At 42.3% G+C, this 20,782-nt stretch overlaps 1 protein-coding gene across 4 annotated transcripts in view; it reads left to right on the forward strand.

Moving 5' to 3' along the window:
- Nucleotides 1-20,782, forward strand: part of SASH1 (SAM and SH3 domain containing 1) — an 890,912-nt gene that overhangs the window by 717,842 nt on the left and 152,288 nt on the right. The window contains exon 1 of one of the 4 annotated variants that reach the window (XM_048844288.2): nucleotides 734-1,713. The exons of the other annotated variants lie outside the window; for them this stretch is intronic. Coding sequence (XP_048700245.1) covers nucleotides 1,618-1,713 — 96 coding nt within the window. The 5' untranslated portion in view covers nucleotides 734-1,617. Of the gene's footprint in view, nucleotides 1-733; nucleotides 1,714-20,782 lie in introns of those variants that run through there. 4 annotated transcript variants of the gene reach the window in all.

Raw genomic sequence — 20,782 nt, forward strand, 5'->3', positions numbered from 1 at the left:
TGTGGGTGGGGTTTGGAATTGTAGGGCTGGGATTTGCTCTGTCCTGAGCAAAATACTATAAATTCTCCCCCCCCCATAACCTGTGTAGAGTCTACCATCATTCAGACAGCTATTTCTCTAGAAGTACTGTCAAAGTCATATTTATTTGTCATGATTTTATTGACTACACTTTCACAAACAAATGTATTTAAGTGCATATACAATCAACCACTTCCCCAAAAGAGTGATCACCATATGTAATTGTTGGTTATTGCAATTCATCATCACGTGGGGAAAAACAAAACTAAATAAGAAACACAAGGCAAGGAAATATTTCCATAACCTTGCCCTCAGGGAAGCTTGCCTTATAAAACCTAATCAATGACAGACCACCCCTTTTGAAAAAGAAAAATAGTGGGGGTCTAATAGTTAACTAAAAATATCTGTTGCTGGAATGTTTAGCAATAACATAATCCACATGGTCGTGTCCCTATCAGCTAAAGGTTGCAATTTTTACAGAAGTTTTTTACACTTTAAAATAAAAGTCACTGTTCCTCTCAAGTCATCAGTTTGCCTAGTCGGATGCCGAATGGTTCCCAAGCTGGGTATGTGTCTGCGTGTGAGAGAAGCGCAATAGCAACCCCGACACACCACACCACACAACCAACACACCCGCACCGAATAAAACAACCCTCACGCTCAGCCTCAGGGCGGACCAAGTTGCCAGCGCTTGTTGTTCTGCAGGAATGAAGGCGGAGTTAGGCTGGCGTTCCTGGAAAAGGTGGGGATCCTGGGACGCGAAGTCCTGGGGAGGCTGAGCTAGCGTGAAGACCGCTTTAGGTGGCTTCCTGTGTGTGACGGAGAATGTTTTAAGTGAATTGCTTTGGTGACTCGAAACTTGTGAACGCCAGAGGCTTCAGCACGGCTGCTCTTTCAACAGGCGATTTGTTCTCCTGCCTGTGGCTCATTTCCATGCAAAGAGCCTGACATCAGAGTACCTTTTGTTGCTAAAAGCTTTCTTTAGCTGGGGGAGTGAGCAGTCATGTGAAGCTGGGAGAGCTCATTTGGAAGACAGGGGTACTAGAAAGTTATCTAAGCGCTGAAAAGAAATCGTAGGCACCTATTCTGCTCGAGGTGGCTCACAAGCTCACTCTCTAAGGGACTCGCTTTTACGTGGATGTTTGTCTGATTGTTAGAAGGAAGATTTTACAATTAATCCTTTGCTTTTAAGCTTACGAGAGCCCCCGCGGTGAAACTGTGGCGTAGATTTACCTTCTGCTACCCTGTTGCTGCAGCTCTACCAGAAAAGTTTTGGAAGGAATGTCAGCTGTGTACAGTCCTGGATCCATCAGCTAAGAGAGGACAGACCGTAGGGGAAAGCTCTGGCTGAGCAGGGTCTGGCATCTGACCTGGAGAAGACTTCTTCCCCCCACCCCCGTTGCCCTTGAAGATTTATTTTGGGAAGCAGTGATTTGGCTGGTAGCAGAGATCAGATGAGAAGGCATCGTGAAGCTGTTCAGAAGGACTGGGGAAGTGTTTGTTGTTGGTGTGTGGTGTGTTGAAGAGTCATCCCTTTGACAGAAAGTTGTTGTTGGGAACCAGTATTAAGCTCTACTGAGGCAGGGAATCCATCTAGTCATGGAGGAGGAACAAGCAGCCTGCCCCGAACCCCAGCCAGACAGCATGATGTCTGATGCGTTCTCCAAACTGTGGACGGATGTAATGGGAATACTGGTGAGTTGCTGGGGGAAGGGAAGGAAAGGGAAATAAGTAAGAAGATGAGAGATCTGAATCACTGTGTATTGTACCCAAAGCAGCTATTCTGTTGTACTGTTTACTTTTTTTTTTTACGTGTGCTGCAAAACTAAGAAGGGAAATTGGTGGGATTGCTTGAAAAATGTGGAATAAAAATTTAGATTGATTTTCCTGTAAAGTAACCATTTTCTTGTTGAATAATCAGAGATGAGTGAGATTTTTTTCAAGGTTGTGCACAAGTGGTAAACCCTTACCAATATATTGCACTTTGTACAGTACCTGCTGCAAATTTGAACAGTGTTATCAGTTCTCATTATATCCGGCTTCATCATCCTGTTTCATTTTTGCCTTAAGACATTTTGTGGATTAGCTTTTCTTTTTTCTATCCCTGGAAAATTTTCATGCTGAGAAAAACTGTTTCTTGGATGACCATTATAATCAAAATTTTGGAATATAGTTAGCAATAATATATCTCTTTTCATCTTTAGCAGTTGGCACTTTGTGAATATATTATCTCCAAGAACATAATACTGAGCACCATTTTAAGAGTTGCTTTGCAATTTGCTATTGATTTAACAAAGATTTTAAGTGTTCCATGTCTAGAAAAATGCCTTTTCAGTTTGGTGATGAACTTACTGTTTTATATTGGTCTGTACCATATTTGACAATATAAGTAACTGGGACTAATTTCAACTATTGAAACTTTTAAAAACTCTGTGCATGAGTTTCAGTTCTCACTATGTCAAACTTGGTTCAACTCTGGGGAGCTAGATTTTTTTTTTTTTTAAATAGATCAAAATTTGCAGTGTGTGGTTTTCAGTGAATAAGTAACACAGCACACTCTGTAGACTGCTATAAGGTTGGAACAAAGTTGTGCTTTAGAAATTGCTGCTTAGATTGTGCCAAGGAGTAATGCCGTGTTTGGATTCTTGAAATGTTAATTTTTAATTATTAAAATAAGACAATTGTTTATGAAATATGCTGTGAATTAAATATTTCTTTCTACTATTCTTACATTAGTGTCCTCTCCTCCCACCCTGAGGTTCAATTTATTCAACAGCTACAGTAGATCAAAATTCTACAGCTACACTGTACATGCTCTGAATTTAATTACTTTAACCACTATTTCTGTACTACTTCTAGAGAGAAGTGGGCTACAGAGTAAGTCATTCGTTCTGTAATTTTCTTTTTATTATTGTGACTTGCACTGCTTGAAGAATAATTATTTTAGGTGACAGGTAATAATTAGCATAGACAATTGCCTCTTAGTAAATACCAAATAGTAATATTACGTACATGTTCATAGCTGGCAAATTTTTGTAAATATAGGAATCTGGTAATTAACAGTAGAACCTCTATACTGAATGTTGAAAGCAAATAACCATAAAGAATGTTGGGGTTTTTATCATTCGTCATAAGCATCGAGGAATATCATGACAAATTGCTTATGAAAAGTTCTATAGAACTTAATAGGGAAAAAACCAATAGACTTCCAGTCTAAAGCTTTTTAGAATTTAAGAAAAAGGCTGCTATTTGCTATGCTACAAGACTTTTCCATATGAACTACTTTAATTCTAAAGGGGATGTTTAAAAAATATCTCCTTATTTCCTTTCCCCAAAGAAATCCTCATTCAAATGGCAAATCAGTTTAGTAGCACCTGGCTCCATTCACTATTTCTCTGTTAATGACTTTAGTGTATGAATGTAAGCAGAGTCAGTTTTGCCAGTTTGTGTAGGGAGTACACAGTTAGTACCTTATGAACAGCTTCTTTCTCTCTTTCTGGCAGGTTTCAAGTTCTGCATTTACTGAAAGCAAAGGGTTATTGGATGTCTTAGAGAAGGGCGTAGAAGGTGGCCAAAACTACTGTACAGCATGGTGAAGTTTAATAGGGGAAAAGTTATCATTTTCTGAGATCAAATCGTTTGGGGTGATGTCAAGTTGTGGACAAGTTTTTTTCTGGCTGCACATTCTATTTTCTTCCATGGGAAATAAATCCATCCTATTGTTTTTCTGGGAAAACTAATCTAAAACAAAATGTCCATATTATAAGTCCACATGGCAGGAAAGAGATATTTGGTAACTAAGTAGCTGCTGATTGCATTAGCCACAATAGTTATCCAGCATAACTCTCTTCCTGCTGTAGCTCTGAATATTACAAACAGGATTGCAAATACTTTAAAATAGGTTCTTGCACTGGGTCTTGAAAATGTACTCACCGGTGGGGAGAGTGAATGAATGAAGACCTTCAGTTTTCTTTAGAATTTAAGATTTTATTTTAATCAATAAGTTTCTAGCCCCTATTGTTGCAAAGTAAACATTCTAAATATGAATGGAGCATAAACTGATTCACTGCAGTCATCCTGGGTCTACAGACTCTAGTGCTTCTGTTGTTGCTCATACCTTTAGGGAGTGGAACAGAGTAAATACTTACCGGAGTTTTGTCAGTTTCATTCTGCTGCTAGGGGAAAGCTATGAGCTATAGCAGATGCAGACACTAGACCAATTTACTGGAGAGGAGGACTCCAAAATAGAAATTGGTGTGGTGGTAGAATAGCTAAGCAACTGCCCTTGCAACAGCCTGAAAGCTAAGAAAGGAGTAGTCATGTAGACATCCCCATCACAGCAGCCTCAAGACTAGGGAGAAGTTAAAATGGCAGTGACCCATACACCCATGCAGTAGCCAGAAGGCATTAGGTCAGGAAGGGAACAGAGAGAAGGTGCTCCTCCTTTTTTCCAGCAGCCGCAAGCAGTTGGGAAGGTTTAAAATTTATCAGACATTTACTTGATGGAAGTCAGTGGGAGAGCCAGATCTTCAAACAGGATCTAGGGCAGTGCCATAGTCAGAAGTGTCCCTTTTTCAGCACCTGAATCAGGGTTGGCATCTCACCTGGGCATTACCTAGGAAATCAAGCCCTCATCTCTTGAACTGGTCTTTGACTAGTAGGTATAGTCCCCTGGCAATTAGATTGCCTTTTGAAATGTCCAAGCTGACTGAGTGGATGGGCATTAGTGTAACTGGGGTTCAGTTAGAAAAGAGTATGGAATTGATATAGATTTGGGGGGCGATCGAGAATATAATGTGGGAAAAGTGAGCGAGAGAGAAGTTTTAAGTAGTGAGACGGAGAAGTGAAAGTCCCTCCCTCTCTCTCTCTCTCCCTTATTGCGGTTACTATAATGATAGTAGCATTTGTAGCATTAGCACCTTGGAGCAGTTTATGATGATTCAATGCACTGGGTAGCACAATTATAGTTGAAAGCATGTTGGAGAGCACTGGCTAATTAATAGTTCAAAGTCTCAAATCAGCAATTGATGGTGTGAAATTTATCTGGGATTTTCAGAGCAAGATTGAAATGAGTGATCTGTCTATACCTTGGCAACTCTCTGTGTCACTGTATGCAGTACCATTTTAGGGACCTGTTCCAAGGTGTATAGTATTTGAATCAAACATACTATGTGGACAGAGCAAACTGAATGAAAGACTTACTTCGTAGTGAAAATCCACCCTGTTGGTAAGATCCTGAATGTGTTTGTCAGTGAGGCCTTTGATCTGATGTCAAAGTTAGTGATATGCACAGGTACATGTATAGATTTGATTGTTCTATAGCTGTACTTTTAGGGCAGGGCCTAATGGCATTAATATAGTGAAGAAGATGGCATCCTAAATAGCATAGTTCTTTGTGTTACAAGTAGGTTTCTTCCCTTAAGGTACTGCTGCTGTAGTGGATATGTGGGGTAAAATCCTGGCCCCACTAATTTCGATGCTGAAACTTCCATTAATTTCAATGGAGCAAGGATTTAATTCAAAGAGAGTGGCTATGGCTCACTGAGGACTCTTCCTATTGAAAGGACAAGATCTTAGCAAAGGATACAGAGGTACTTGTATGAGCTACAATGAAACTAGATGACCTTTCAGTTCATTGTTTCAAAGTGCTAGCAAGTTCCTGGTTTCAAGGCTGGCGAATCAATGATAAGTGAGCAAAAGAAACTTAATTTCTATCCAGAGAATTTTAAAGGTAGTGAACAGTTGCCAACGGAAGAGAACAGTTTATCTGTATTGTGGGGAATAAAATCAGCTTATATTTGCATCTGGAACTCTGCCATTTGCATGCATAATCTAGGCTCTTAGTACAATGCTCCATACAGTTTTCAACAATTAGGTTTAATTTCTTATCAAAGTAATAATAAAGATCTTTAAACATAAAAGAGATAATTCTTTGGCTACTATTATTTCTAATTACTTTAGTATTATCCAGTGTATTGTAAATAAAGGAGTCCGGTGTTGTTAAACCAAGGTCCTGGGAGTCAGAAGGCCTGGGTGCAAATCCTCAGCTAGTGTAACTTATCATAGGTCCATCAATGGCAATTTATTTCATCTGAAGATCTGCTCTCTGGATTCTATTCCTGACTCTGTCACTGGCTTGCTAGAACTTTAAACAAGGCATGCAAATTTAGGCTGACATTTCCAAAAAGTCTACTATTTGGAGTGCCTCAATTTTTGGGTGCCCAACTTGAGACACCGAGGCTACTGACTTCAACTGGAATTGCAGATGCCCAGCGCTGCTGAAAATAAGATGCCGGGATGTCTCAAGTTCAACACTCAAAAATGGATTAACTCAAAAGTAGAGAACACTTTTGAAAATGGGTGCTGTGATCTCTAAGCTTATTTTCCCCATCTGTAAAATGGGGATACTACTACTTAATTGTCTTTGTAAATTGCTGTGAGATCCTTAGATGCAAAGTGTTTTCATTGTAGCTTCTACTTTAGAGTGGGTTTTTAAAGCAAATCACAGGTGCCAAGGCTAAGGATGAACAAAACAGACCTGACATATCTTTTGATGTGGGACATATGTGGTTTTGCTATCTTGCAGAACATGACTGTTGGATTAGAATATAATTTTTCATATAAATGAATTAAAATTGACTGTGATAAATGAAAGGGGTGGGGGAGATAGCTCCCTTTTATGGCCATCCAGTTAGCTATAAAATCCTTCTTAGTAGTTGTTCTCTACTTGCTTTACCTGTAAAGGGTAAAAAAGTTTCCCTGCATATGTAAAAGGAAGGGAGTGGGCACCTGACCAAAAGAGCCAATGGGAAGGCTAGAACTTTTTAAAATTGGGGAAAAAACTTCCCCTTTGTCTGTGGCGGTTCTCCGGAAGGAGGGAGGAGAGCAGCAATACTGTAAGAAAATTTGGGCCAGGTATGAAAAATCATCAGATCATACCTAGAAACTACTCATTTAAAACCCCAGATATGTAAGTAGATCAGGAAGTGTCTAGAAAGACGCAATTAGGTTTATCTCTTTTTATTTCTTTATGGCTTGTGGACTTCTCTGTGCTAACCTCAAATGCTTTTGTTTAGCTTGTAACCTTTAAGCTGCACCTCAAGAAGTTATTCTTGATGCTTAATCTTTGTAAGGGTTTTTTTTTCATTTTTTTTTTTTTAAATCTAGCCATAGCCTGAGTTTCCAGATGTATTTTTTCTTTTTGTTTTTAATAAAATTTACCATTTTAAGAACAGGATTGGATTTTTGTGTCCTAAGAGGTTTGTGCACATGTTGTTTAGCTGGTGGCAACATCTCATTTCCTTTGTTTTCTTTCTCAGTGCTTCCCCGGGGTGTGTGTGTGTGAAAGCTTGAGGGTACCCCACAGGAAGGAATTCCCAAGTGCGCTTTCCTGGGTCCTCAAAGGGGGTTTGCACTTGGTTGGTGGCAGCATCTACCCATCCAAGGACACAGAAAAGCTGTAACCTTGGGAGTTTAATACAAGCATGGAGTGTCCAGTATTGATTTTTAGAATCCTTGTGGGCCCCACCTTCACTCAAAGTGCCAGAGTGGGGAATCAGCCTTGACGTGGATGGTGACTGATTACGGATTAGCTTTTTTTTTTTTTTTTTGCCTACCTATTTAGTCTCCTTTCTTGTCTCATAAAAGTTTACTTCCACCAACACTAATCCTTCTCTGAAGAGAGACAGCTCAGAGAGGGAACTTCTGATAGACTTTTTCTTGCACGTCAGGTCCCATACACTGAAGTTTGATGGAGGCATCTGTGTTTTCTGTGAGATCCTGGAGACTAGAGCTTGATAAGCAGGGTCAGGCCTGGCTCCCACCAAAGAACTGGCTTTTCAGTATTGCAGAGAAATAAAAGAAGGGAAATGATATAGCTGTATATTGAATTGCACAGCTGAAATAGCTGTTTTCAAGAGATTAGCCACCCAGTTACAGTGAGCCGGGGGTCTACATTATAAATTCCTATTTTCAAGTTCCTGTCACTTGTCTGTGAAAATGCACCATTATGAGAATTTGCACACATGGTTTCATCTCACTTAATTTTTTCGCCTTATTTAACCACCAACCAATTCAGCTGTCTCTAAATTATACCAAATGCAATGGAAAAAAGCAGACTGACAGAATTTGCCCATTCTGGATACTGCTTTTGCATTTGTGAATATGAAAAACAATCTGGTAATTGGTTTAAAATAGCTTTACATGTTTTTGAAAATACAATAAAATTCCTTTAAAATAGTTAATACACAAAAGGTATTTAGGTGCAGAAAGGTCATGGTCTTGGAAAATTCTACTTGCTCTGAGAGCAAAGAACTTTCTGTGATGGCTAAATTATGATTAATCATATTTATTACAGTAGTGCCTAGGGATTAGCCGAGTGGTAGGCACTGTACAAATACAGTGTAATAGACAATCCCTGCCCCCCAAAGAGCTTACAATCTAAAGAGAAAGAATAGACAAAGGATGGGGCAAAGGGATTTAACATGCAAGCAGAGTGATGTCACATCAGTTCAATTATTTATTTGTTTGGGGGGGATGTTTAGAGGCTCAGCTAAATGGAAAGACAGAGGACAGGAGAGCAGAGAAAGGGGGACGGAGCAGGTGAGAAGAGTTGGGAGGAAGGTACAAGGGGCAGGTGTGGGGTAAGGCTAAAGTGAAGATTGGAGGTTGGCGCCAACAGCCAGTCAACACAAGGCAGAGACAGTCCAATCAAACTGTAGAGAATATTTCAGTGTCTGTTGGTCACTGCTTAAGCTGCTGCTGTCCCAGCTTCAGTCTCTGTCTGGCTCCTCCCTGCAAATTCTTTCCTAAAGGCCACATGGCTGTGGGGGAAGGGAACCACTGAGAGTCCTTGTCCCCCCAGAGGAAGGGTCTCCCCTACACAGTTTTAGGCCCATAGGTGCTGGGGGAAAGGTTGGCCATGGATAGGTGCCGCATTTTACCTTCTCCAACATTTCCCATGTAGCAGTATGATCTCTCCCTCTCCATCCGTCCTGTTATGTTAATGATTTGTGAGTAAATTTGGTCTCAGCACTGCTATATATTAATTAGTTTGACAGGCTTAAATAGCACATGAGTAGTGACATTTATTATGTAGAGTTGTTTGTCATAATATCCATTTCCACATAAAATTAGGCAGATTTTTTTTCTTTCTCACAATTGAGTGAGCTAGACCAGAGGTGGGCAAACTATGGCCCGCGGACCACATTCGGCCCCCGGGACCATCCTGCCAGGCCCCTGAGCTCCTGGTTGGGGAGGCTAGCCCCCAGCCGCAGCCGCCCCCCCCGCCCCTCTTCCCCCCTCGGAACTGCCACCACACCGCTAGTGCTCTGGCCCGCTGCTCTGAGCAACATGGTAAGGGGACAGGGAGCGGGGGGCAGTCGGCAACAGGGAGCTGGGGGGTTGGATAGGGGGTGGGGGGCGGTTTGGGGTGGGGGTCCCAGGAGGGGGCAGTCAAGGGACAAGGAGCAGCGGGGGTTGGATGGGTCGGGAGTTCTGAGGGGGGCAGTCAAGGCACGGGAAGTGGGAGGGGGCGGTTAGGGGGCAGGGGCCAGGCTGTTTGGGGAGGCACAGCCTTCCCTACCTGGCCCTCCATACAGTTTTGCAACCCTGATGTGGCCCTCAGCCAAAAAGTTTGCCCGCCTGTGAGCTAGACTGTAACTGAACAACCTGTTTGGTCAGTTTCCATTGATTAAATGTGTCCTGGTGGTGAGGAGAGAGGAGGAGGAGGAGGCAACAGGAGTTAATTTATTGAGGTGCAGCCTCAGGGATATTTGGATCCTAATCTCACATTTCTCATGATGGAACACACACAAGAGAATTGCTCTGTTTCGTTTTACTATGCACTGATCTCTCTAAGGACAGTACTTCTGTGATAAAAGCATGGTCTCCACTGGGGAAATATCTAGGAGTGTGTATTGTCTTTGGGAGCTAAAAAACCAAGTTGTGGCAGTCCCTGTTCTACTGTTCTATTTTACAGCAGAGTTAATTTTAATAAATGAGTTTTAAATAAAAATATAAACTATTGAAATATCAGCAAACCATTCAAAATAGAAAGAAGGCACATGTTGTGATTGTAAAGTGTGTGATGTTGGCCCTGGTGAGTGCATACTGTGTTTAGTTGGATATTCTTGGGGCTTGAGTGGAATATTTTCCTTGGTTTTATTTACAATAATAGCTAAAGCCTTTCTCAGCTGTTAACTTGATGTTTCAAAACACATGCTAATTTTGTAATATAATTCAAATTGATATAAAAATAACTGGTGTGTTGATAATATCTGCTGGATAAGGTATTTGAGCTATCTGAGAGGTAAAAGCTAAGCCTTAATATTGTTTAACTTCCAGAAAAACACATTTTTTTAGATGGAGACAATAAAAATATTGGATCTGTGTGTTGTGTTTTGAAGCTAAATCAAAAGCTTAAGATCTAAAACAATCATTTATGATACATAAGTTGGTTTTTTCATTTTTTTTGTTTGTTTTGTTGTTTTTTAGTACCCATCATACCTAAAAATCAGACATGGGTCAAGAATCAAAACTCTGGATCCTAACAGCCATGGCATTTGGAATTTAGCTTTGGAATCTGGATAAAAATTCTGTTTCAGTCCTGCTTCTGCCACAGACACATTAGATTTTGCTGTTCTTTACATGCTTTTGACTTCTCTGGAGCTCCCTGCCAGCATAAGGATCTGCTTGTGAGCATCACTTTACAGGAGCAGGATCTAAGATAGTTATAAAGCCAAATATTTTTGCGGGGGAGGGTGAGAAGAGGGGAAAAATTCATACATAACAATGTAATACATAATAAAGGTAATATATTTAAGGGTTCTGCTTCAGTACCACAGGAGGTCTCTTAGTAGTTTATCACCAGAATCCCAAGAGGACAGTCCTGTATTTGTTGTTTAAATATTACATAGTATGAAAGAATGTTCCTCTAATAAGGTCTTTTGATCGGCAGAACATTCCTAACCCTCTTTTTTGCAGCTGAAGATGCTTTGGGCAGTGGAGTGGGTGCCATAGAAACAGAAGGTGGGGGAAACAATAGATATAGGGCCAATTTCTGCTGGCATAAATGGGTGAATTTCCATTAGTCAGTGGAACTGAGCTCATTTACATGAGCAGAGCATTTGGCCCGTAGACTTTAAACAAAAAGAAATATCCTTTGTCATCTCTTCATAAGTTCACGTGCTTCCCTAATCGTATAATAATGCCAGAGTTTTGTTGTGTGGTGATCTGAAATACATGGGCGTTAAGCTTTGTGGTCTTTAGCATTCCAATGACTTCAAGAGGAACTTGCTCTCAAAACAGTGAGCAAAGTCTGCTCTCATTTACAGCAGTGTAAATCTGGTTTAATTCCACTGATATCAGTGAGAGAAACTTTGGCTTGATTTACACTGTGCCCCCTTTATACCACTCTGGCTGTGTTAAAAGTCCTTAAAGTGTGTGTAAATATGCTGTTGGAGACGTGTAAAGGAGCATCAGTGTAAATGTGAAGCAGGCCCAGTTATATTTCAGTGCATTTCACATTTTGGTCTTTATTTGTAATAGTTATGATTGCATTCCAGAAGCCCCCCCTGCCCCCCCACACACGTTCCTTTATGGCACCCACTGCCGTGGAACCTGCATGAGTCACATCCCTAAAATTAATATGTACAATTTCTAAGAATTTCCCTGAGTTCTCAGATCCACTGCTCCCCTCACGATTTAGTGTCTGCAGTCTTCCTCTTCCTTCTCAGCATTGAATAAAAGTATCTGACAGTATAACTGAATAGAAAGACCTTAATCTGTGCTCTGAGGGCTACTAATTCTCAGCTCTGGATAATTGAGAAAGTTTATAAAATTTCACAGAAAGGAAATCTCAACTAGGGATGCTGTACCACCAGTAATATAAAATTCAATCCTAGGAACTGAAAGCTGAAACATCGTGGCTTGATTTCTGAATTTCTTACAGTAGTCAGGATGGCTTATGTATAAGGCTACACTTTTTTTGTTTTTGTTTTTGTTTTTTGTTGTCACAAGTATTTTTAGTAAAAGTCATGGACAGGTCACGGGCAAGAGACAAATTCACGGCCCATCACCTGTCTCTGACTTTCACTAAAAATATCCCTGACAAAATGGAGAGGTGGGTTCAGCATCCAATCTGGGCTGCTGTAGGGTTCCCGTGCCCCCAGGGTGGCTGGGAGCCCAAGGGGGTCCCCCCCACCATGGCTGGACAGCTTCAGAGGGGTTCCCTGCTGTGGCTAGGTAGCTGCAGGTTCCCCCCACCAGGGTGAGGGCTGGGAGCTCTAGCCTTGGGCTGAAAATGTCAGAGGTCAAAGGAATTCACGGATTCCATGACTTCTGTGACCTCCATGACATGATTGAAGCCTTAGTTATGTATTAATGCAAATGAGTTACAACATAGATTCATCAGGTGAAAAGGCTGCTGTTAAGTCACTGTCATTTTAGAAAACAATACAAAAGGAAGGGTGCCGGGGTGAACCTTCCCGCTGTCACCTATTGGCTCATGTGAGACAATGTTTTATCAGAGCAAGGACACAGAAGAGGCCATCCTGTATTTCAGAACCAAAATATAGAAGCAGCTGTGCACTACAGCACCTGTACTAGACTGATGGTGTTTTAAAAAGTCCTTGACAAAGCAAGGAGTCAAATTCCAGTGGTCAGCTAGCACACTGGGAATATTGAAAAACATAAGAATTGGTGGGCAGTGGAGCAAGGATTTCCATGTCTGACACTGAATATGTCCATGCTGCAAGTGATGGTGTGATTGTAGTGTGTGGGTAGGCGTACCTGTGCTAGCTTTAATCTAGTTAACACAGTTACTAATAGCAGAGTAGACCTGGCAGCATGGGCTAGCTCCCAGTATAAGCCTGAACAACGTATTCAGGTTGTTAGCCTGCACTGAAGTGCATGCCTCCCTGTCTTCACTACTGTTGTTACCTGGCTAGCTAGATTAACGCTAGTATGGGTATGCCTACCTGTGCCCTAAGAGCCAGGTTGGCAAATTGCAAATGAGCACTCCAGCTGATTTGCATATACCCTTATATAATTGTTAAAATGAAAAAATAAATGCACACAACCATAATATTTGCTCTTATTTGCATAAGGATAGGAGCTGCATGAGTTTTGAGTTCATCCCCAAGAGTGAAAATCTACAGTTATCAGTTTTATCCTCATCTACTGGTTATGGAGAGACATTGTCCTGCAATAGGGCTGCATTTCCTGATTCCTTGGGCCACATTTGTTCTTTGGGCTGCACGTCAACTCTTGTTTTCTTAGGAGCATCTCACAGTCCTCACTACAGCCGTTAGAAGTGTCTAATCTTGTTTTCATTGAAGTCCATTGGAGTTTTGCCATTGGCTTTAATGGGAGCAGGATCAGGTCATTAGTAAGCTATTAAATCCCCTGACAAATGTTGCTTTTCTGGTGGCAAAGGTTGCAACTTAGGCCCTGATGCTGCAATGAGTTCTGTGTGCACAGACCTCACTGCTAGATTTTAACCTAAGTTTAGTTTCAGGAATAGTGGTTTCCTGTTTTTCCCTCTCCCTCCCGATAACTCAATACCAGAGAAAGGGTTGAATAAGGGAAGACTCCATGTTAGCTGGGCAAACTTAGAATCCCCATAACCGTCAAATTCTTTGGACGGCTTCGGCGTGTTTCTGCATATTGCACTCCCTAAAGCTTCTCAGAGGTCATATTCTCCCTATGGAAGAAAACAAATTCCCAGGAATTCTTCTCAGTTACCCAAGTTGCCCATTGAACAATTGTGCTTGTGTATAGAAGTATTTACATTGCTATGTATCATTAAAATAAAATTGATGGGTGAAAATAGGTGGATTATCCTGCATTTTTCATTGTACTTTTTAGTATAGTGTCCTGTATTCATTCACTACTTTCAGGTATTCTGGGAAGACATTCATTTTTTTTTCTCCCAGGCAATGTACAGATGCATCTCCTTCTGCAAAAAGGTGATCTCAGTTTTTTTTATAACTTCTTCTGTTCTCCACCCTGCTCACTTACTACCTTCTTATCTGAAATCTGTGATGATGAATCATCTTGGCACGCCCCTCACCGTGGTACTTAATTCATTGACGTGGCAAATTGTGATTTGTAATGGGTTTGGGGGAATCAAAACATGGCACCTCAAGGAAGTATATTACTGCTTGCTCAGCACAGATCCAACAGTGTATTGATTTTTTTTTCTACCTGTGTATGGGTGCGGTGGGTGGAGGGGGTGCACACGCACACACAAGTCTGCCAATAGTCCAGAAGTTGCTCTTCAAGTGTTCTCCAAACCTAAGTACTGCATGATTTCATCTGGATTCAGGGAGCTAAACTAAGAACATTTAGGTCAAAGACCTAATCAAAATATTGACTCATACAAGGAAGCACTGGACTCATACCATGTGCATCTGTGTATTCGCTGCATAGTGGAGAAGGGAAAGGGATGCTTCCACATGTCTTGATGTTGAGTGCTCTGAACATGTGTTCACTAACTCTGGGTTATTGTTGGATTTGGTTGGTGCAGGGGTTGGGAGGATTAGTCTAATAGGTCCCTTATCAGCATGGCTGAAGAAAATGGACAATGGTCAGGATTTGAATGTCGTGTTTTCATCCTGGTAGGATTTTGTACTAGTGTTTCAAGTAATCTTTGCCAGTTTACTCGTGGCTTTTAATCCTCATTTTAAATGTATTCAGAACACAAGGCTATTTTAATTTTATCTGCTAGCCTTCTTTAAAAATATTACAAAATGTTATAGAGATAGTTACTTATATGTTAAAGTGTTCTAGAAATGAGAGTGAAAAAAGAAGGTGTTAGGACTTCTAATCCTTCTACGTGTCTAGAATTGTGCACTGCTTTGTGGTTTCCAGTGCTTTGTCCAGCTTTAACTGATTCAGGGGACGGGGCTTCTTGGGAGACTATTCCACAGACTCGTGTCTCACTACCAGGAAAATAACCTTCATATAAAGAAAGAACGTTTAAGGGGAGATGTAGAGAGGGACTCATTGTCTAGAGGATGAAGGATTTCCATGGTGAGGAAAGTGAAAAATAGAGTCCCAACTTCGAAGTGTAACCTCTAAACTTCAGGGACCAGGATGTTAGGAAGATCATAGAAGCAAAAATTGCAGTGACAGGAGATGACTAAGGGATGACAAGGATTTTGGAAGAGGCGTTGCCAAGTGGAAGACAAATTTTGGTGACGTTCCAGAGATGATGGCTGGTAGACATGTACAGACAAGGAATATGTGGGAGGAAAATAGTTGGGAGTAAAGGGTGACTCAGAGACTACTGAATTTGGGAGCAAAGTTAGGGGCAGAAAAAGCAGCATTGCAGGCATGGAATACCAAGCAGAGATACTAGGAGAGGAAATAACACCTGCATGTCCCATTGCTGGTGTCTTATTTTATGTGCATTTAAAGACACGTACTGAGTATAGATTGAAAACTGTTGACTAATGTGGATGTGAGCTGTAAGAATAAGAATGCTCTTAGGTTGTGACCTGGCACATGCTTAGGATAGGCAGTTTATGGCCGTCAGTGTGATACAGCTGGGGAAAGTCTAGGGGATGTAAACATGTGCTTAGGTTCTGTGAAACAGGGCTGTTGTTCATTACTGGAGAAGCACCAATAGGAATCTTGTGCATGCTCACTCCTCAGAGAATCACCTGTATGTAGTCTCTGAGAGATATGGCAAGCCTACAGTTACTCAAGAGCAGACTGTGTAGGATTCACTTCTGTTGGGGAGCAGAGAAGACTTTTCTTTGGCAATGATGATGAGATATGGACATGTAGGAACCTAAAACCACATCTTTGCTATACACAGATAAAGGGGAACAAGTGAATACAAGTACCAGATCCCAGAGTCGAAAGGATTATAAACTGATCCACAAAATAGCCTTCATTACCGAGTTGATATTCCTAATTGATATAAACATGAAATCCTACAGAGTCTCTGGTACTTAAAAGATATGCATCTAAATAATATTTAAATGGATTCTTGCAGTTTTAAGACACACTGGGGTATAATTGTAGTCTGCTTAGTTAAATGAACTGAAACCCCTGATAACAGTACATTACTGCTCCTAAATAAAACCTCTTCAAACACAGGCTTTACGGTGCTTAGTGAAGACAATAAAAAACCCTAGTCCAGTACCGTGAAGTTTGTGCCTAGTTTTTTATTTAGCTAATTTGTCTAGCTGAAAAAAATGGGTCATCAGAATTGCTACCGCTGCTGTGCTGAAATAAGTCTAATATTGAAGAAGTGATAAAGTACTTCAGTATATAGCCAATCTTTTTTCGGTTTTTAATATTTTATTCTTCAATAAATGGAGTGGAGGGCAGACTGGCATATGCAATATACAAATAACAGTACTAAAGGTTATTCCATGCCACTACCAAACAAAAATACTTTGGGTCAGATTTTCTGAAGAGGTCAGCACTTCCATTTAGGCACCCAAATGCAGTGTTAAGATCTTCAAAAGTGCTCAGCACCCAAAAGCTTCCATTGAGGATCTAACCATTTCCATACATCTGCATTCCTAGCTCTGTGTTGATAAGACAAGAAAGGTTTGAAGTGATTGGGATTCAGAATGCCTAGGTTTTGTTCCTGTCTCTGCCACTCATTGTGTGGTTTCTGAGACAAGTCACTTAACGTAACCCCTAATTGCTGTCGTTTCTTCACGCATATGTAAGCGGGGGAGTAGTCCCGCTCTTGTGGGGAACTTTCCTGGCTTCTTCACTACCCCGGTGAAGTGGGCTAGCGAAAGGATCTGAGTCCTCGCTCCCACTTCCTTTACACAGTGGCCTCCCTGCCCTTGAGGACTCCCCTTCCTCTCTCCTGTCTGGCAGAGTCCTCGTAACCCAACAAGGCTGGGCCCAGGATTCCTGGGGGGCTCGACCCTCAACCCTGCTGTGGTCACCTAGGACAGGGGCTATGGTGTCCCCACTCCAGGGTACTCTGCCTGCACTGGGCACTTCTCTGACCCACTGACCATTACATACAATTTAAAGCAAATGCAAGTTATTTAATCAACAATTAATTTTAAAAAGAATAAGGAGTAATGGGAAAGGTTAAAGGAAACACATCAACCCGCTCTGTGGGAGGGAACATCACAAACAGCGTCTCTGGAATGTCAAGGCAGTTCACAGTCTGTTCCTTGTAAGTCCCAGGCCTCCTTCTCCGGCCCTGGCTGTGCTGTAGGGATGCTGTGGGTTGGACACTCGCTCTGGTGGTGGCTACACGCTCTCAGGCTCTAAGTGGTAGGACCCTTCTTCCCAGTGTCGCCTCCGCCCTGTCGGGCTTACGATCCAAGCCTGGCCTGCAGAGCCTCTTGGCTGAGGCGTCTCCCTGTGCTGGGCCCGCTGCCCAGGGTCCCCCTCGCTCTCACCAGCTGCTCCGGACTGCTGCAGCCCTAGCTCCAGCTCCACTCTGCCTCAGGATGGCTGCTGCTGCTCTGCCTCCAGCTCCCTGGGCTGCTTTTCTGGCCCCTCTGGCTCTGGTTGCTGCAGCTCTGCTCCCAGGCCAGGTCTGCTCTGCAGGCTGCTTCTGTGACTCTGCTCCCAGCACTGACCTGCTTCCTGGGCTGCTTTTCTGGCCCCTCTGGCTCTGGTTGTTGCAGCTCTGCTCCCAGGGCAAGTCTGCTCTCTCTGGGCTGTGCCTCTGGCTTTGGGGCTGCAGCTCTGCTCCCAGGACAGGGTCTGCTCTCTCTGGTCCCTCTGCAACTGGCCCAGCTCTGCTCCCCAGCTCAGCTCAGGCCCCTGCTTTCTCCTTAGCTCGGCCCCACTCTCACTGACCCAGGCAATTCCAGCTCACAGGGAAAATGGGACCTTCCTGACTCCCTGATTAGCCTGCCCGCCCTGTCATTCCGGCTGACCTGGAGCATTGGCCTCTCCCCATTGTTCCTGGGGGCTGTCAGTCTCAGGGTCCTGATTCCCCATTGACCCTTCCCCCTTTTCAGTACTGGGAGCTAGCAACTAAAACACCCCCACTGAATGTTAGTAAGGGGGCAACGGTCCCCTTCCACATAAACATTTCATAATACTTACCTCATAGGGGTATTGGGAGAGAGAGAGTCTTTCTATCGCAACTGGAATATATTACCTCTCACCTCCCTCTTTGCTCCCTGAAAAACTTATTCCAAGCAAAGACCCCTTCCCAAGGGAAAGGAGAAGACAGAGGACATCATAACGTCCTCTCAAGACCTTGGTTTTCCAATCTCATTGAGTGGGAGATGCTCAGATACTGTGGTGATGGCACTAGTGCAAAACCATAGGTCGGTCTTGCTTGAAGTTTGTAGAGCACCTCTATAGGTAAAGGTGCTATAGAGGACTGTAGGCATTTGGTTCCACTGTATTCACCCTTGTACTGTAATTGTTTCAGTTTTCTTCAAATAGTACGTTTTGTTCTGCCTGCCACACTTTAAACATTGTCTTTTTGCTTCATTGCTGCCAGAAATTTTCAGGCTGAGGTCCAGCCTGCTGAGCTGAAAGACAAAATAGAATACTATTGTTTATATCCTTTGGACAATGACACCCCATTTTTGTAGCAGGGGGGATTTCCTCAGGAACCCTATGCGTAAACCGGTGGACTGTAACCACCAGGCTCCTGATACACAGTTCATGTCTGTCCTCTCAGTTACTGCACTAAAAAGGAGTCTGGCTTGCTTTAGGTTACAGGAAACCATTTCTCCTGCTGCTAAGATTAGATGGGGGACAAATGGATTTCTGCCATATTCAGTTACTCAATATTTTACAAGCAAAGGAAATAATAACGATCAGGGAACCATAGGAGAGAAGGCAGGAATTCAAGGTGCGTAATGCTTTGGATGTGTCTCCCATAGACCCAGAATGCTGAACTCTAGCAGCAATGGTTAAAATTATGGCAAAGCGTCAGAGTAAACCATTAAAATATATGCCTGCTTGTTTTCCCCAGTCCACCACAGCCTATATTTCCCTGTGTGTATTTATGTGCATACATCAACAGAAATGTCTCCTGAGTGCACACTACACTGTACCACTGGGCACTATAACGAGGACAGCAAATTGCCATAACTAGCCACCAGATTTTTGGGAAAGCAAATCATGTTTTTGTATGCAGCGTGCTAGTAGACGTGCTCTGTGAACAAGATTTTAGGGTGATGACAGACACTCCAGTATTACTTTTATGTAGACTAAAAAGCTATTTACATACAGGGTCTTTACCCAACCACATGAACCTTCATATCTATTGACAATCGGGATCATGGATCTAGTGCTGTGGAAAGAGTAGCTGAGCCTGCCGCTGCATCCTCCAACACCATTGCAAGCAGCAGTTATTCATTACTTACTTGTATTACCATAGTGCCTGGGATCCCTAGCCACAGGCCAGGACCCCATTGTGCTAGGTGTTTTACAAACACAGAACAAAAAGACAGTCCCTGCTCCCAAGAGTTTACAATATATTGGATTCTTAGGATCTCATAAACCTTTGAAGATTTTGAAGTATTTTTTCCCCAGATCTGAGAGAACTAGGAACCCCAAAGTGGGTAGAGAATTAGTTTACTAGATCCTCAGTTACTATTTCAATCTTGTGTGTGTTTGTAAGTATGCTTATGATATACGTATATCCGTATCGTAATATGTCATTGCTTTTTGTGCATATAAGCGCTTTCTCACTCAAACTATGAGCCTGATTGATAAAATGTGTGATGGTATAGGGTGCTAAAAAGGTTTTATTGCCAGGAGTTGAGGATGACTCCACAAGACATTAGATGCTGTAAATAAAGATTATCTAATTTACTGATAGAAATCTCACTTAGCCAACACTTTACTGTTCATGATTTTGGTAAAGTAATTCATCATTAAAATACAGTAATGGCAAGATAAGAGCAAAATCCTGGATAGCAGTCGAACACTAAAATGCCAGTAGATGGACTTGGCGGTATACAGGACACTGCATGCATATGAAGGCCAGATTATTTGTTGTGAGGACTGGCACATGTGAAGTTTTGTCTAGTGGTTAAAGCAGGAGTCTTGCCTCGTGATTAGAGCCCAGAACTGAGAGCCATAGGCCAAAGTTGGAGTCAGGAATCAAGCCAAGGGTCAGAGCCGGAGTCAGGAGTCAATAACCTGAGCTATTACGGCCGGGGACAGAAGCTGGGCAAGGGAGCGGGGCTGGCGTGAACTGGAGCGGGACCAGACCAGGGCGGGAGAAGAGAGGAACAAGACAAAAGCAAGGCTGGGAGCAAAGCAGGCAGGCACAGGAGCAATTACTGAAGCAGTGGGTGTAGGCATTGAGCAGCCAGTGACCTGCAGCTGAGCTTAAATGCAGATCTGTTGGCTCCTTTGAGCCGATCAGGCTGGCTGGTGGCTCAGGCGATGCTGCTGTTGCGCAGCTAGGCTCATTAAGCTACATGAAGGCTGAACTGATTAGCGCCAGGGTCTGCTGACAGAACTCAACCCTGTGGTTCCTGGCATTTGTTAGACAACTGAACTATAAAACTAGTGGAAAAAATAAAAATTACTCCATGTTCTCAAAATAAGACAAACCCTGTATATCTCAGCGATACCACCCAAATACTGTGTGTAATTAAATCCTTATTTTGCAGCTATTTTCTGCCAGTTTTTGTTGAAATAGAAACTCTCCCCTAGATTTCTTACAGCAGGATGAGTAATAAATAGGATTCCAGTGGCGCTTGGTTCATTGACTTAATTCATTGTTTTACTGTATTTCATGAGCATATTCTGGGCTAGGGAAATGCCCCTTGCAGATTTTTAGTATTAAAGA

This window comes from Caretta caretta, chromosome 3 (genome assembly GCF_965140235.1).
Source record: "Caretta caretta isolate rCarCar2 chromosome 3, rCarCar1.hap1, whole genome shotgun sequence".
NCBI lineage: Eukaryota > Metazoa > Chordata > Testudines > Cheloniidae > Caretta > Caretta caretta.